We start from the raw sequence: 16,832 nt of genomic DNA, 5'->3' as shown, positions 1-16,832 counted from the left end.
CTTTCCATATACCTAACTAGTGTTTTATTTGAGGCTATGTACTGCAATTTCCCTTGACTAAAACCCATTCCAAGGTTGAAAGTGAGAGAATGCTAATCACTTCAATCACAAAATGTGCATCTTTTTACAGTAAAAGATAGAAACAGAAATAACAAAAAGGTCATGTATTCTCTCATAAGACTTCTCTTTTGAGTCTTCTTTTTCTTTTCCGGGAAGCTGACAAGTAAGACAGTAAGCTCATACAGTATACCGAGGTTTAGCATTACGATCAAGAGTCTTTGCATCCTCCTGAAAAGAAGATTGGACAAGTCAGAACAACACAAACCAATGTAGCTTTAAGAGAACATTACAAAGATGTCTACGAATAATTACATGAAATATGAATCCGACTATTTCATTGCAACCAAGAAGTTCCTTCCACTGTTTTCCAATGCTTAGCTGCAGGTTACATCAACAAGATATCAGTCTGGAAAAAAACCCTCATATAAACAGAATAAATGATTAAACTTCCCCAAAATTTAAGTACGTTTGTACATCTTATGAAGGAAACAAGGATAAGAGTCAATTGTCGTGTAGTTTCTCCTTACTAGTGTTTGGATAAGCACTTAGGGACCTCAGGAAATCAACTATCTACATGTTGTGTGTTCCTCAAAAACAAGCGTAAATGTAGACTTAAAGAAAACGTAAACGATCTACCTGAGCTTCCTCATTAGCAGCGTTCTTTGTCCATACACAGATCTTATCCCCTCTCATTCTGAAATTCAAAACTGCCCCGCAAATCTCATCTCCATGCTCAAACTGCTCACCTACTAATGCAAGTAACTAACACAAGTAGCAGAGACAAAAGAAAAAACATTCAAAAAATGCATCCAACAAGCACCATTGCCTAAGGATTACTCCTGAAAAGTTACAATTACCGTGTTAAGCCAGCTGGATTCCAGTGTAGCCTTAGGGAACATCATAGTCCACTTCCCTCCATTAGCACAAACAGGATCTTCCCACTTGGGTTCAATTTCACGTTTGAAGCAGTAAAGATCCGACCCATGAACCCACTTGGTTGGAGGATGCATGTTATTGTAAAGACTGCATCAAGTAGTTAAACAAAAAACGCTTTTGAACAAGATACCTTAAGCTACAAGAAAGCTCAAACGCAGAAAAAGGAATACACACAGCTAAACCTAGAAACAATCACAAGCAGCTGATTCAATATCTCTGATGTTTACTCCAAAGATACAACTATAACCATTCTTCTACTACTTGAACCTGCCATACGAGATGGATTTTAGGTAAATCTAACCTCCAGAACTCCTCGATGGTAGCGAATGTGTACAAGGTTCTGAGAGAGCTTCCCCATGTGGCTTGATACGATTTCGAGGAAGGATTATCGAACCAGAAGGTCCAAGATCTCTGGAAGGCGTGCGAGCGTTGGATTACGGTGGTTGGTTTTGATTTCTTCCACACGTAGCCATTTCCGCCGCATGCGATCTTTTGCTCCTTCGACGGACCTTCTTCGCCGCCGCGGATAGCGCGAATCACCGGCAAATGCTTCTCGAAGCGGATAAGGTTCGTGGTGTTGGGATCGAGATTCTCCTCTTCCGCCATGATCGCTGATAGTGAAGAAGCCTCAACCGCCATTTTCTCTCTCTCTCTCTTTCTCGCTGGCTCGGATCAGTTACTTTTCCGTTAGCTCCGTCGAGTCCGTCTTCTGTTGTTGACGGAGATGGAGGGGAAAAAGTTTGTCCGTAACATAAAGCCCAGTGTTAGCCCATTAAAGACCAATACTCCAAGTCAAATTAAATTACGCGGGGATATTTATTTATTCTTTTTAATTACGAATAATAAAAAGAGAGAGACCTTAATAGTCGATGATATGATTAGTGAAATAAAAAGCTTGGTTTTGTGATTTAGTTTTTTTTTTCTTTGTATGAAAATGTTGTTTGTTCGGTTGAATATCATAAATTAAAAATTTAATGAGGTGTTGAATAATAATATTAGAAACCAAGAAAAAAAAAGAGTAGCAAGTCAAAAAAGAAAACAAATGATCTATTTCCTCCACGGGAGATTCTGCTTTTCGTCCTACGTGGAGACAAAAAGAAAACGCAGTCCACACACACCAAACCAACTCACACTGTAGCGAGCGAGCGAGATAGAGATAGAGAGAAACAAACTCTTGAGGCGAACGAAACTTTTTACTCAATTCTCAAGGCGAGAGAGAATCAATCCTCCATTGTTTTCGATCGATCGGTCATGCCTCCCGGTGCGAAGAAGAGAAAGGCGTTGAAGAAGAAGCAGCAGCAGCAGCAGCAAGAAGAAGCGATTGGAACAAGTACGAACAATAAGAGGTTCAATGGCGATAATCTCCACGGTACATTTCTTCTCTCTCTCTCTCCTGCTCGTCGTATTATATCGAGGATTCGTTGCTGCTAGGTCGATAGATTTGTCTTGAATGGAATGGTGTTAACGCCTGATTTTGCTATAGTTAGTTTCCGCAAGTTCGTCGAGGATAATTAACCTTTTCATGATTCGTGCGTGCGTAAGAGGGATCTGTTCGATTTAATAGTATTGTCTCCTCTCTTGTGAGCTAAAGATCTTCCCCACTGAATTGAAGAAAGAATGCTAAGTTCATGAACTTGACCTGCAATGTGAAGAACACATCGTCCACGAATTTGAACAGCATTTGTAACAAGTGTTTATCGTTCTTTCTCATTCTCCAGTAGTTTAGTTTATGGAAGAGGAAGTATTATTTCTTGTTATGTGCTCAGTAGATTCTGTTAACCTTTTGAATTTAACCAAAATTTATATCAGGAAATGATGAACAAGGAAGCCAAGATGATAGGGAAAGTGATAGCACTTTGAGTTCCCCTGTTTCTCAAGAGAATCAAGAATTTGGTGTCACAAAAGATCCATCATCTTCTTTGGTGCTGAAGGAGAAGGACACTACTACTAAAGAGATATCAGATGTTACTCATCAGGGACTAGGACCCAAAAGTGGAAATGACGTCGCTGTTGAAAGAGGAACGGATGACAATGACAATATTGTGGAGAAATCTCCCATTTCCTCTAATGGAAACTCTACTCAGGATTCTTGTGGTGATTCAGTTGAGGAAATCGCTCCTGTTGTCGATTCTGTCTCCCAAGTAGTGATTCCTGATAAGAGTGAGCGTGCTGAGACCTCAACACACTCAAATCTGGTCAAACAGAAGTCTGATGAAAAGAAAGAGTATCAATCTCTGGAGAAAGAAAACGGTAAAGAGTCTACTCTTCCAGGGTCTGCTAATGGAACAAGCGGAAATGTAGAGAGTGCAAGAGAATCTGAAGCTCCAGTATCCTCTGAGGAAAATGTAGCATCTCTTTTTCTTCTTCTTGCATCGTGTACATGTGAATTTTCTCTCTTTTTAGTTTGACTGAATCTCATGTAATGTTTTGCAGCGTCTTTTGTTGCCTGCCCCACCAGCTGTCCGAACTTCATGGTTAAGTTGCTGCGGTTTGTTTGATGCAGTGACAGGATCTGACAGATAAACACAGGTTAGTTTTGGTTTATGAATTCCTGCTAAGATGTTCTTTACCTGGTTGAGGTTCTTAGTTACAATGATCTTCCCTGACCTGCAATGTGTCCTGTGTTTGTGATGATGTCCTTGGACTCCTTATACTTTCACTGAAACTACTTCATTTAATCTTGGATTGTGAGTGTGTCTTAAGTAGATTGTTTAGCGCAGAGTTTCTATCAAATTATCCACTTTAAAAACTTTCTCCGAGAGTCTTTTCCAATTATTTCATTGTTGTTCTCGTTATTCTATATTTGTTACTGAAATTGTATAGAACTAATGTCCAATGCCAAGCTATCTAAAACACACAACTCATGCTTGGTCAAGTTAACACTAAGAAGTCTACATCTAGATTGTATTGTGGCCGGAATCTGAAGTTCATATGCCAATGCAATCTTGATAGCTATTAGCTACTTTAATCTTGTTTGGTTGGATTGTCACAAAATCTTGTAAAAATAGCAGTTAGCTTACACTCATCTCCTAACATTTTTCCACCGGTTAGAGGATCAGATTGTTATAGTTTCTCTCCACTCTCCCTCAGAGATCAAATCCTTATGTTGTTCTTTGTGTGTATCTTTAACAAAATTGTCTATTATGTTATAACCCGTGTCACTGACATGTATTCTCTGCATTGTGCTGCGGAAGAGCAGGTGTTGGATAAAGATGGACGCTCATGACAGCAAAGCTCAAAGACAACCAAAAAGCAGAACTTAGGGTACACTCTTCTTTGTACATCATCTTTGATAGATAATAATGTGGGCGGCTTTTAGCAACATAAATCTCAATTTACCTTTCATTTTTGAAATACAGTCTTAATTTGTCCATTAAATGGATTTTTTAGATTCATGAGACTAAATAGAGCTCTATTTTTCTTTCAATTACCACAACTGTCATTTATATTGTGTAGTTCATTAGATACATGTAGAGGTGTGATCCATCATATCAAGCCTCACAGTTCGAATTTATTCAATGAACACAAAGTGATACACACACAAATCAAGATCTGATCCTTTTGTACAGAAAGAATGCATAAATTTAACTGAAGCTTTACTTCAATTTCCTATGAAAATATAATCTCTCACACACACACAAACACACCCACACGCCGAGCTTCGGGATGGTTGACTTGAAAAGTAGAAAAAAATCCGAAAGGCCATAATTTCTTAAGTAGGTTTCTTCACGCCGTGAACAGCAGCGATGTAAAGAAGCTGTGTGACTGAGAGTATGATCAAGAACGCCTCCATGGTTCTCTGCAAAGAAAAGGAGAGGAACATGAAGCCAATACTTGTGTGTTTCCAAAATACAATCCACTATTTGAGACTAGGGAAAATTCTCACCAGTTTTGCATTTCGCACTTGAAACTCGATTTCTTTCCAGGCGAATCTGTTGATAAATGACGATATGATTAGTCTTACCACCGAAGTCTCAAAACATGATGTGTGTTTCTTGTGATACGAGAGAGAATGATAAATAAAATGTATATTTACCCCATGGCAAGGACTGTGAGGGTCCATGCAATAGTTGCGGCCATGGCTGCACCCGGTAAGCTTCCCACGGTCCAAGAACGAATGTGGGTAAGGCCAGAGATTGTGGAAGCTGCACCAACTACTCCCGCAAGCAACGCGAATGTCACAAAGAACCCTGTTGCTGCGTTTCCCATCGGAAAATAAATTGGGGCGAAATGTGCTGGAAGATTGAAATCAGGTCCTGCTCAAATTTTGTTTTCACAGGAACAAATTAAACTCGAGAAACGTTAAGAAATCAAAAAGAATAACCAAACAACCATAATTGGAGATGAGTCTTTTTAACAGTGTTTTTACCGATTTCGAATCCGCGGTCGATGGCTCTGTTCATGGCCCATCCTCCAATCCCTAGAACAATCACATACATGCAGAAGTTGAGCACCAGAAGTAGAGAAGCAACAGGCTTCATTTGCTCACCCGCCATTTTCCCTTTTAAAAACAGAATTAAAAATGTGGAAGAGAAGATAAGAAAGCAGAACTACAAAATTAGAGTTGTTCTTATGTTTGGGACGAGACATAACGAAACTACTTAATATACTAACTTGCATTGTTCTTTTCTTGTTAAGGATGCTGGTAATAGAAGAAAGGTTTACTAGAGAGTTGGAAAGTTGATAGCTTGAAGTTCAAGGCAACTCTTATAATAACCCAAAGATTCTTGGCTTTGTTTTTGTACATATAGAAAGTGTATGTCTTATTTTTAAGGGGAATTTTCAAAAATACCATTTTCAAGGTACCATTATTCATCTTTACCACCACTAAAGACACATTTTCAAAAATACCTTATTTATTAAAATGGTAAAAACTCTTATATCTTTGTATTTATATGATTTTCAAAATTCTAATCTCAAATTCTAAATACTAAACCTCCAATTCTAAACTCTAAACCCAAAATCTTCAACTCTAAACCCTAAACCCTAAACTATATATCCTAAATTCAATATCCTAAACCCTAAACCCTAAAGTCTAAACTATAAACCCTAAATCCTCAACTCTAAACCCTAAATCCTCAACTCTAAACCCTAAACTATATACCTTAAATCCTAAAACATTAAATTTAAACCCTAAATCCTAAACCTTCAATTCTAAACCCTTTATTAAAAGTAGTGGTAAAAGTGGTTAGTGTAAACATGAAAAGTGGTACTATGAAAATGGTATTTTTGGCAATTTCTCTATTTTTAAAGAGTTTTTCAGATGTTCTTACAGAAGAAAAAGGTAGATTCATTGGCAGTTCAGTGTCTCCTTACTATTTGCTTTTTATCCAATTGAGACATGGTACTTATTCTTAAACAATTCTCAATGATTTTGTCATATCAAAATAGCATATTAGTATTTATTCCTTGTTTTCTTTTGGTTGCAAGGGAAACCCCAAACTTATAGATGGAGCAACTAAAAACCCTTTTTGAGTACAATGAAATTTTGGTAGATTGACACCTTCAGTTTCTAATTCCTATGTAAACACTTTGCCCAATTCTTGATTTTGTTTTTGTATTTCAAGTCCAGTTTTCCCTTTTTGTGTTGTAGTATCCAAAAATCTAAAACTTTACAAAAAAAATATACAATATTTGGAAGCTCTAAAGTAAAGCAATCGTTGAGTATTTTGTTCTTGTTGTTGCAAAGAGCATTGTGAGGAACACTTAGAACTAGAGATTGACAGTAGTAGTCTAGTAGAGCCTTTTGTGTGTCTTCATCCTTTCTTCGTTGGACCAGTTTGATTAGATACTCCAAGAAAACTGAATCGAATGGAAAGGTGTTTGGTCCAGCAGTTGGAAGGCCGAACTCTTCTTCAGATTCAAGAGCTCTTAAAAAAAACAGAATTGGTCAGGTAAAAGCAAAGTTGATTTTGTCAGCCGTGTAAACCACAAAATAACTCTTTTCTACAGAGGTTGATCTGCTAGAAGATGTTTTTGATCTCTGAAATGAAATTGTATTCCTGCTTGAAGCTGCTCTCTGTTGCCACTTCTTAGCCATCTTTATTAACTTCTTGTCTTCATCATTCTAAAGCAAAAAAAAAAAAGAGATTATTTGCAAGCTGTGATTAATGAAGAAATACATAAAACTTGTTGCATTATGTAGAAAAATGAAACTGTGAAGAGTTTAGAAGAGAAAGCCAAACCAGACACAAACACATGCTTCCCTAATTATTGTCTGTGGTCATAAAGGTTATATAAGTGGGTAAGTCAATTCATAAAGTATTTGCAAATCAACTCAAATGTATACATGATGATAACTGAGAAGGCATGATCATGTGGGAATAAATCTTTTGGATAACGTGTGCAATGAAAGTGCTAATCCTTCGATATACAAAACATTTGATACAAAGAAAGTAGTCACATGTCGAAGTTCAGAATACCGGTTAAATTGAAGTAAACCAAATCGAACCGGTCAGAGGTCAGCCGCTAATCCCATAAGCTTTACCTCTTAAACCCTAGAGCTCTGTATATAATGACAACGCCATATGCGTAGAGACTCGGACAGCCTCAAAAACAAAAACCCCGTACCGTATTACTAAGTTTTTTCGTTGGTACCTCCTTTGTCTTAATAAACTTTGTGTGTCTACTATGGCTCTCAAAGAAAGTGATGATAAGGAATTGTCGCCCCAGTCTTATTTGTATCCACTACGGTGTATGCAACATGGTGATTGACTATTTTCGTCTGATTCTCTTCATCTTGTATTTTTCTTGTTCTTAGGATTTAGTCAATTGATATGATGAAAAGGCATTAATTGTTTTGTGACACCCAGTCTGATCTGCTTTTGGCAGAGTGAGTGATTCGCCCTTTTCTGATCCATTGATAGCTTTAATGTGTTAAAAAATCTCAACTCTTTAGTGTTGATTTTTTTTCTATTGCTCTGCTTGGTTGATTTTCAATGCTGTGATTCTTTATTTTTATTGACGAAAGTGATGATATGAAATTGTCGCCCCAGTCTTATTTGCATCCATTGCAACATGGTGATTGACTATTTTCGTCTGATTCTCTCAGATATATTTTTTTATAAGATTTTCATAACTGTTTGGTTTTGTTATCTTAATTGGAAGTGAAGAAAAGGCATTAATTGTTTTGTGACACCCAGTCTGATCTGCTTCTGCAGAACTGAGTGATTTGCCATGTCCTCTGATCCTTTTCCAATCATATGGCTTGTGTTTTTTATTATTGCAAAGCATGGGGAATGAGGATGTTTATTGAACCATACGTCTGCAAATCTGAATTACAGTGTAGATTCATAGACATGCACTACCATCTGACCTCTGTTTTCTAACTATTTTTCTTAAACCAGTCTTATTATTTGGTTCGCTGCAATCGATGATGAATAATATCGTCCATATTTAATGATAATCCCATGATTATTAATCACTAGATCACCATCTTTCGGCTGAGGTTGCAGTTTACTCTTTATTCTTTGAGTTTGTTTGTGTTATTGATTATTGCCAATGGTATCTGTCTAAAATTTTTCCAATAAGCTAGCTGTTACTTTTTTACCTTTTTTTTAATATTTTTTAATATCATTCTCGGCTATGGTAATCTAATTGATTGTTGTATTTTCCGTATCACTTGTGTCTTTTTTTATTGTTCTTTTGCAGGGTAAAGGGATTGTTCATAACAATAGCCTGAGACGGTCTCTTGGATTGGAAGTGGCTTTGCATATGGATTCGTTCATTGTTTTTTGTTTTCTTAGACGCAGTTGTAGTCGTACTTTATAAACACAGTACCTTCAAAGAAAAAGTCTTTATTTCTAAAAGACTCGTTTACAAGGGTTTTGAGAGTTTTCTGAGAGTTCTCTAACCTCTCAAACAATTTGATCGACAAATCATTGGATGATCCATTATAAGAGAATCACAAATATACTTAAAGATGAGTATAAGGTCATCAACATTCCACAAGGGGATCCTCAGACTGTTTTTTTCATTCATCTAAAAGGCTTGTCATCATGCTCCAACTCCACTTTGATGCAGAGTGCCCGTTTTACTCTTCTCCTTTCATCCTTGTTGGCTTAGGAAAGCTATGTCCCTTACATATTATTCATATTCATTAAAAGGCTCTACTGCTTTCCCCATTCAAAAGTTTTTACGTTTGATTCAGATAATTTATATACATCATTGTATAATAGATGGAAGATCGCAACTGAAAAGTGCATGTATATACTGTATGTACATGTTTTATTTTTATTTTTGTATGGTATTGTAACCTTACAGAATCAGGTATGTCTCAAAGGTCTTGTCTAAAAAAATACAAGTAAACTGTTTCGGAGACATCGTTGTTCCCCACAGTATAACCAATCATTCCAGAATTCATATAACAATAAACATAGTCACAACGGAGAATCAGAAACATACAACAAACCCTTGGAAATGAAATTAGATATACGTCTGAGCACACTCCTCTGACTCTGACTAACAAAGCAACATTAGAACACGTCTGGATGGTACCGACCCGGGATCGAACTACTGTTCTGCTGCGCTTGTTTAAGATGAAGCGTCAGAGCATAATTATTCACCTCGAGAGTCCTCAGCTGCTCCTGGTACTGACTAACCATCTGCCTCAAACGCTGCAACTCCTGGCTTTGATCTTCGGTTTCCCTCTGCCGCTTCTGCTGCGTCACCACGGCTCGTTTAAGCAAACCGTTCTCCTGGACTATAGCTTCCAACTGCTGCCTCAGCATCGAGTTCTCCTGCTGTAGACTGCTCTGCGTGGCCGCGTCGGCACCTGCACGTGCACGTGCGTTGATGGACTTCTCCAACGCTTGTAATGCTCTCGAAGCACGGTCTTTAGCGTCTTTCATGTCTGAAGCATTCGCCATCTCCCTCACGAAGAGCTCAACCCACTCGTTACCATCCAAGTTCAAGACTTCCTCTTTCTCTGACGATCCTCCTCCTCCTGCTTCTTCTGAATCCTTATTGGTCGATTCTAAACGAAGCTGGTTCAAAGATCTAATCGCAGAATCGAGATCGTCACCACATTCCTCGATCGCCCGCTCAAGAATCTAACAAATAAAGCAAAGAAAAGTCAGAATCTTTGCAAAACCCGGGAAAGGAAGTTTGAAACTTTACTTGATTATCCATGTCGGGGAAAAGGGCCGCGAGGTGATGGAGGAGGAGGAGGGATGAGGAGGAGAAACGAGGCGGAGAAGAAGATGAAAAGCGACGGAGTTTCTTGGAGACGGGAGGCGAAGAAGAAGCGGCGGACAAATCGTCGAAAAGAGATCTCTTGCTGCCGCAAACAATCGCAGACATGTTATCTGCTTCCCCTCCCTTTCTTCTTCTTTCAGATCTGATCTCACCTTTCCTTTTTGTTATTTTTTTCTTTTCCCTTTCTCAGATTCTCTGGTCTGGTGATGATTCTCGGAAACTGAACAGAAAAGTCAAACCCTTTGATAACACAACAAGAAACGGATCTAAATGGGATCCGACAACAACCCGGAGTCGGATCTTAAATTCTCAATATGGGCTAACCCGAAACCTAGCAACAATGGGCCTATTGGGCCGTTGTTAGCACGAGATTAACTGTTTCCCACATCCAAAAACGGTGCCGTTCTCGTGTGAACTAAAAAATATCGTTCATACTGAGAGCTTAGCTGTTCGTGTCGGTGGATCAGCGTATGAACAGATCTTCGAAAACGAAGTTTCTCAATTATTGTTTTTCTTTCTAATAAAAAACAGAGGAAAGTCAAAAAAATTAATTAAATTTTGGTGGAGATCAGATCCAAATTCTGGTATTTTAACACACTACTACCGCCTTTGCATTAGTACTATGACCACTTGCTCTTGAGGTATAAGAGCCAATCTAGTGGTGGATCATTTGTATCATTCACTCTCTCTACTAGATCCGGATCTGGAGATTTCGCTTATCTATTAACAAAGTTGCAATCTTGGTAGAGACCTGAAGCTGCTTCTGGTATTTACAGCAACTCTGTTTTTTTTTTTTTAAGTTGTTGCGTTTCTCTAAATGCAAGATTCCTCCTCTGTTTACTTTCTTACTTTAGCTCATCAAAGTTGTATGATTTAAGTTTTGGCCGATGTTTGATCTAAGTCCTACATCCGAGTGTTTTTTTTTTTGTTGATTTTTAGTTTGATTTATAGATCTTTAATCACATGTCATCTCTGCTCTGTGTTCTTATAGTATCATATTGCCATGTGATTAGTCTCAGATTTTGGGGTTAACCCATCAAACAAAAGCTTAAAGAAACAAGCTCACTGTAGATCCTTACCTAAACATTCTTTTTAAGGACCTCTTGATGGTTTTGACTCTGTTACTTAATAGTCATTGTATTCTCGTTGTGTGTTTGCAGGTGCATTTTGACTAGGGATTGTGCTGGTGGGTCTAAGGAGGAACATGGCAATGGGGAAATATTCTCGTGTAGACGGGAAGAAGTCATCGGGCTATGGCTTAACCATTACCATAGTTTTGATTGTTTCTCTCTCTTTGGTTGGGGCTTGGATGTTCATGTCTTCCTGGTCTGCCCCTACCGAGGCTATTCACTTCTCTCCAAGCCAGACTACCAAAGATGTGGAAACTACTACCAATACTTATTCCACTAACGAAGAAGTTGATCGAAGCTCCAAGAGTTTTCCTGATGAAAAGACTGAGGAGACGGAAGTTGTGACAGAGAGCAACGAAGAGAAGCCTGATCCTCAGAGCTCTGGTGAGAAAACAGAGCAGGCTGAAGAGAAAAAGGAATTTGAAGACAAAAATGGTGAAGGGGATAGAAAAGATGGAGAAGGTGAGAAAGACACGGAACCAGAAAGTGATGAAACTAAGCAAAAGGAGAAGACACAACTTGAAGAGAGCTCTGAAGAAAACAATGGTAATAAAACCGAAGAGACTACTGAAGAGAACACCGAGAAAAAGACAGAAGAAACTGAAGAGAGCACTGAGAAGAGTAAAGACGTGTTCCCGGCTGGTGACCAGTCTGAAATCACAAAGGAGTCAAGCACAGGAAAAGGGGCTTGGTCTACCCAATTGGTTGAGTCGCAGAACGAGAAGAAAGCTCAAGTCTCCTCTATCAAATGGAAAGTCTGCAATGTGACAGCTGGACCAGACTATATCCCTTGCCTTGACAACTGGGAAGCTATCAGGAAGCTCGCCAGAAAGCATTATGAACATCGTGAGAGGCATTGTCCCGAGGAAGCTCCAAGCTGCCTTGTTTCTCTTCCCGAAGGGTATAAGCGATCCATCAAATGGCCTAAGAGCAGAGAAAAGGTAAAAGCTTCTTGAGTTTACATTTATGTTATTTGTCAATGATTAACTCTTTATGTTGTGTGTGTTTGCCACACAGATCTGGTACACCAATGTTCCTCACATGAAGCTTGCAGAAGTCAAAGGACATCAAAACTGGGTGAAGATGAGTGGTGAATACTTAACATTCCCTGGTGGTGGTACTCAGTTCAAGAACGGTGCTCTTCACTATATCGATTTCCTCCAAGAGGTACAGCATATTATTTTGATCTTTCATTCAACTTTCTTCATTGACTATTACTCATTATTATTGATATGTGTATTGATTGCAGTCATATCCTGACATTGCTTGGGGAAACAGAACACGTGTTATATTGGATGTTGGGTGTGGTGTTGCTAGCTTCGGAGGATATCTTTTTGACAGAGATGTGCTTGCTTTGTCATTTGCTCCCAAAGATGAACACGAGGCGCAGGTGCAGTTTGCTTTGGAACGTGGTATCCCTGCAATGTCTAACGTTATGGGAACCAAGAGATTGCCTTTTCCAGGATCTGTTTTCGACCTTATCCATTGTGCTCGTTGTAGAGTCCCTTGGCATATTGAAGGTGGTAAACTACTTTTGGAATTGAACCGTGCATTGAGGCCAGGTGGTTTCTTTGTCTGGTCGGCAACTCCAGTTTACAGGAAGGACGAAGAAGACGTTGCCATATGGAAAGGTTTGGATATTTTGGTTCCCTTGTTTTGGATATGAATAAGACTGTTTGCAATTGGTTCTTAATTGACTAAGTGAGATGCTTTTCTCTGTTTTGTAGCAATGTCAAAGCTCACAAAGGCAATGTGCTGGGAGTTAAAGACGATTAAGAAAGATGAACTGAATGAAGTTAGTGCTGCCGTTTACCAAAAGCCAATGTCGAATGAATGCTACAACCAAAGATCTCAGAACGAGCCGCCTCTATGCAAAGACTCTGATGATCAAAATGCCGCCTGGTAGGTTTATCTATTTCCCTTTTCTCACATCAATTCTCAGTTATATTGAACTCTGTTGCTAAAAAAGTATGTGTGTTTTGATGTGCAGGAATGTTCCACTTGAGGCATGTATGCACAAAGTGGCAGAAGAGTCAACAAAACGTGGAGCAGTTTGGCCTGAAAGATGGCCAGAGAGAGTAGAGACTGCTCCTCAGTGGTTGGAATCTCAGGAAGGTGTATATGGAAAACCTGCACCAGAGGATTTCACAGCAGACCATGAGCGTTGGAAGACTATTGTCTCAAAGTCATACCTCAACGGTATGGGAATCGATTGGTCTTATGTGAGAAACGTGATGGACATGAGAGCTGTGTATGGAGGGTAAGTCACCATTACAAAATTAGCTCCATGCATCTGTTACTAAATGATATCTTTCTGTTTTTCAGTTTTGCTGCTGCATTGAAGGATCTGAAACTCTGGGTGATGAATGTAGTTCCCATTGACTCACCAGATACGCTTCCAATCATATATGAACGTGGTTTGTTTGGAATCTACCATGACTGGTGTGAATCATTCAGCACTTACCCTCGAACTTACGACCTCCTTCATGCTGATCATCTTTTCTCTTCACTGAAGAAGAGGTATGTGTAATATGCACCTCTGTCGCCTTTTCTTGATTGCAAAATCTGATGACTGTGTGTGTAAACAAAACCCTTTCAGGTGCAACTTGGTGTCGGTAATGGCTGAAGTGGACAGGATTCTTAGACCACAAGGAACGTTTATAGTAAGAGATGACATGGAAACAATTGGGGAAATTGAGAAGATGGTGAAATGTCTGCAATGGAATGTAAAACTGACACAATCTAAAGATGGTGAAGGAGTGCTCTCTGTTCAGAAGTCATGGTGGCGTCCTACAGAGGTCGAGACCATTACATCTGCAATAGCAAAGGCAGGAGAGGTTTAAAATAGTTTTACGAGTAAGTTGTTTCTTTTATGATCACACGTTGATTGTTTACTTGTATTATTAGTCCAATATTTTGTATCCTCTTTTTGCATGACGAAAATTGTATACAAGACACTTGTCTCAGTAGTGTAAGCTTTTATGAGTTTTTGATTTGGTCCTAAACCATGAATTGAAATCTTTATTATAACTACTCCAGCAGAACAGTACACTCATTCTGGATTATCAAAGCTTTTAACCCCAAAGAGGTGTTCTTTTCTTTGGTCTGTCACTCTGGAACTTACCTAGATACTGAAAATTTTTAAACTTGATTATAATAGAGAAATATAGTTCAAAGTTATTTCACTAATTTTATTTGAATAATTTGTTAATTTTCTCGAATAATAGTTGCACAGAAATATAATTACTTTCATTTTGTTGGTATTAATATTTACCAAAAAAAATATATTCTATTCTATATTAAATTTCTATGTTCATTTTCTAATGCAAACTTAAGAAAATACAAAAAAAAAAATACATATATCTATTGGATTCTTAAAATCATTAAACTAATTTATTTTTCTAGATTTTTTTCACAATATACAAAACTATTTCCAACTCTTTCCAATTTCAAAAAATCTCTCAACTTTTGAAAAATTAACAACCTTTATATAAATTTTCCCCCCTCCCCTCTTAACAGGCCCTAATAAAATTAGGTAAAAAAAATAAGTGGTGTAATATAAATTTTAATGTTTAATTCATGAACTATACTTGTTGTAAAATTATTTCACAAGCACAGTCGAAAATTATGAAAGAAAAAACAAATAAAAAGGGAATAAAGATAGAAAAAATAAGAATTTTTTTTCTGATCAAACGAAAAATAAGAATTAAATCCAAATAAATGAACACCAAAGATGCAGTTTTTTTTTTGTGTCATCCACCAAAGATAGAAGTTTAGAAAAACACGCCCAAATATACCTGGAGAGTGTGGGCCCAACGCGTGGCGAGTGAGATAGACTAATAAATACTCAAGAACATAGTAACTTGGTCCCTAAGACTCTACTATAATTGTATCCTCTTAGTGTCTTTAGGGTTTTGTAAACAAAATCATCACTCTCCCTTCTCATTCTCTCCCCTCTATTCCAATCGTCATCACTCTTGTTGAAGATTAGCGAGAGCGATGGAGATTGCTTCGATTTCCACCGATTTGAGATATCAGTTCCCGAGAGATCAGAGATACGAAATCAAAGATGTTGGGTGCAAATCAACCAGTTCCTCCTTCTTACACATAAACCCTAATTTGCGACGAGATGGCAAGGAAAGGCGCGACCTTGTTGTTACGGCGGCGACTCCGAAGAAACGCAAACATTCTAATGAGGAAAAACCACCGGAGGAGAAGAGACAAAAGAAGACCTTCGAAGCTTCCAAGTCTAAGTTCACAGAACCTGCGGATGCAAAAGCTATACCGGTCAAGTTTACAAAAAAGGTGCAATCTTTTACGACCCTTCATGTCACAAAGACGGCTAAGTCCAAGGTTGTTACAACAAAACCAGGTGATCAAGATCACAGTTTCAAAGACATGATCGCCAAGGCGCGAGAGAAAGTGCAAGAAAAGAGACAGATCGATCACAGGAACACTGATATCAGAAGCCAGAGGATAAGTGCTCGGCTAGCCCTAAATCAGATGGAAACAAGTGTTTGTTTCGATGATCATCTTGAATACCACATGGAACTAGAGAAGCTTGGGTGTGATTTTATCAGTGATCAAGTCAGTTGTTTGAAAAAGTTCAGTCTGTTGTCAAGAGACGACTACTACTTACATTGACGAATCTATGTAGTTGTGTTTTTATTTTTTGGTGTAATATGTACAACATGTCTCAAGTTATCTTTCATATATATGACAAAAAAATTTTATCTTTCATATATATGACAAAGTTCCAGAGTAATTCTGTTTATAGTATTTGCAAAAATGATCAAACTACTTTAACTGATGCACAAATATTAGCAACTCCATTTACGTTATAAAAGATGGAATAGTCCATATATAGATTGGAATATATGTAGAAGTAGAAAATAGATTTTGGTTCTGAGTTTCAAATTCGTTGACATTATTGTGGTTCAGATTCCAATTATTGTCTACATGTCTCCCTTTCATTTTTTTGTATTTATTATCTCCATTAGTTGCCATAAAAATCATCAATTAATATAGAACATCTCCATTATTGTGAATATTCTCTACTGAACGTTTTAATTTATATATATTCAAGGATATCTAGAAGTCATAAGATCCGCTGTAGCACACTTTGTTAAAACTCCTGATCATTCGAGGACTTTCCTGGTTCGAAGCCCGGCAGTGGAAAATTATTTTTTGCATTGAATAAGGTTAGATATTTGTTTCTTTGTTATCTGCTCTATTCATGTCTCATAACTTGAAGAAGAGCTAAGAGAAGTTGCACAACTCTGGAGATCTCGCTCTATCTCAAAACAGACCTCTTCTCTTCTCTTCTCTGCACTCACTATACAAGATTCAAATACTTCTTTTTTTACTCTGTCCTCTTCCCTGGAATTAGCAACTCCATATACATTAAACGTTATAAAAGATGAAATAGTCCATGCCTGAGAATCGACACTTTCAGATTTGCAATCAAATAAAACAAAATTCACATCAAACCAACACAAAACCAAACTATTT

At 38.0% G+C, this 16,832-nt stretch overlaps 5 protein-coding genes, 1 long non-coding RNA gene, 3 other non-coding genes and 2 pseudogenes across 10 annotated transcripts; 7 read left to right on the top strand and 4 right to left on the bottom strand.

Annotated features, from left to right (window-relative positions):
• Nucleotides 1–53: 53 nt before the first annotated feature.
• Nucleotides 54–1,711, bottom strand: LOC108851796 (eukaryotic translation initiation factor 4E-3). The gene is made up of 5 exons (XM_018625268.2): nucleotides 1,298–1,711; nucleotides 918–1,083; nucleotides 697–822; nucleotides 373–438; nucleotides 54–288 (listed from the first exon to the last, which is right to left on the bottom strand). The coding sequence occupies exons 1-5, from the start codon at nucleotides 1,633–1,635 to the stop codon at nucleotides 238–240; spliced, it is 747 nt and encodes a 248-aa protein (XP_018480770.2). The 5' UTR covers nucleotides 1,636–1,711; the 3' UTR covers nucleotides 54–237.
• A 336-nt stretch (nucleotides 1,712–2,047) lies between these two features.
• LOC108820214 (uncharacterized) lies at nucleotides 2,048–4,426 on the top strand. Of its 2 annotated transcripts, none has more exons than XM_018593249.2 (4): nucleotides 2,048–2,365; nucleotides 2,806–3,341; nucleotides 3,430–3,525; nucleotides 4,191–4,426. In XM_018593249.2, the coding sequence occupies exons 1-3, from the start codon at nucleotides 2,248–2,250 to the stop codon at nucleotides 3,517–3,519; spliced, it is 744 nt and encodes a 247-aa protein (XP_018448751.2). In that variant the 5' UTR covers nucleotides 2,048–2,247; the 3' UTR covers nucleotides 3,520–3,525; nucleotides 4,191–4,426. The 2 variants fall into 2 exon arrangements, with proteins under 2 accessions (XP_018448751.2, XP_018448707.2); XM_018593205.2 differs by having other exon boundaries at nucleotides 2,050–2,365; nucleotides 4,196–4,426.
• A 56-nt stretch (nucleotides 4,427–4,482) lies between these two features.
• LOC108820337 (membrane protein PM19L) lies at nucleotides 4,483–5,571 on the bottom strand. The gene is made up of 4 exons (XM_018593314.2): nucleotides 5,366–5,571; nucleotides 5,033–5,252; nucleotides 4,883–4,928; nucleotides 4,483–4,795 (listed from the first exon to the last, which is right to left on the bottom strand). Exons 1-4 carry the CDS (start codon nucleotides 5,490–5,492, stop codon nucleotides 4,709–4,711), a joined length of 480 nt encoding a protein of 159 aa, XP_018448816.1. The 5' UTR covers nucleotides 5,493–5,571; the 3' UTR covers nucleotides 4,483–4,708.
• Nucleotides 5,572–6,414: 843 nt separating this feature from the next.
• LOC108845676 (auxin-responsive protein SAUR67-like) lies at nucleotides 6,415–7,196 on the bottom strand (annotated as a pseudogene).
• Nucleotides 7,197–7,534: 338 nt separating this feature from the next.
• Nucleotides 7,535–8,804, top strand: LOC130494816 (uncharacterized). Its single transcript, XR_008934258.1, has 2 exons — nucleotides 7,535–7,702; nucleotides 8,647–8,804. It is a non-coding gene; the product is annotated as an uncharacterized LOC130494816 (long non-coding RNA).
• LOC130497883 (small nucleolar RNA U31b) lies at nucleotides 7,639–7,727 on the top strand. The gene has a single exon (XR_008936919.1). It is a non-coding gene; the product is annotated as a small nucleolar RNA U31b (small nucleolar RNA).
• On the top strand, nucleotides 7,962–8,041 carry LOC130497885 (small nucleolar RNA U31b; annotated as a pseudogene).
• LOC130497888 (small nucleolar RNA snoR4a) lies at nucleotides 8,099–8,186 on the top strand. The gene has a single exon (XR_008936923.1). It is a non-coding gene; the product is annotated as a small nucleolar RNA snoR4a (small nucleolar RNA).
• LOC130497832 (small nucleolar RNA Z196/R39/R59 family) lies at nucleotides 8,361–8,449 on the top strand. The gene has a single exon (XR_008936850.1). It is a non-coding gene; the product is annotated as a small nucleolar RNA Z196/R39/R59 family (small nucleolar RNA).
• A 531-nt stretch (nucleotides 8,805–9,335) lies between the features above and the next one.
• Nucleotides 9,336–10,422, bottom strand: LOC108861670 (uncharacterized). Its single transcript, XM_018635636.2, has 2 exons — nucleotides 10,114–10,422; nucleotides 9,336–10,046 (listed from the first exon to the last, which is right to left on the bottom strand). Exons 1-2 carry the CDS (start codon nucleotides 10,294–10,296, stop codon nucleotides 9,471–9,473), a joined length of 759 nt encoding a protein of 252 aa, XP_018491138.2. The 5' UTR covers nucleotides 10,297–10,422; the 3' UTR covers nucleotides 9,336–9,470.
• Nucleotides 10,423–10,695: 273 nt separating this feature from the next.
• LOC108807643 (probable methyltransferase PMT24) lies at nucleotides 10,696–14,309 on the top strand. Its single transcript, XM_018579911.2, has 8 exons — nucleotides 10,696–10,957; nucleotides 11,352–12,262; nucleotides 12,339–12,488; nucleotides 12,571–12,952; nucleotides 13,049–13,223; nucleotides 13,312–13,581; nucleotides 13,647–13,841; nucleotides 13,921–14,309. Exons 2-8 carry the CDS (start codon nucleotides 11,396–11,398, stop codon nucleotides 14,162–14,164), a joined length of 2,283 nt encoding a protein of 760 aa, XP_018435413.2. The 5' UTR covers nucleotides 10,696–10,957; nucleotides 11,352–11,395; the 3' UTR covers nucleotides 14,165–14,309.
• Nucleotides 14,310–16,832: the final 2,523 nt, after the last annotated feature.

The sequence above is a fragment of the Raphanus sativus genome, chromosome 1 (genome assembly GCF_000801105.2).
Source record: "Raphanus sativus cultivar WK10039 chromosome 1, ASM80110v3, whole genome shotgun sequence".
NCBI classification, from domain to species: Eukaryota; Viridiplantae; Streptophyta; class Magnoliopsida; order Brassicales; family Brassicaceae; genus Raphanus; species Raphanus sativus.
This window is presented reverse-complemented; position numbering and strand designations above follow the sequence as displayed.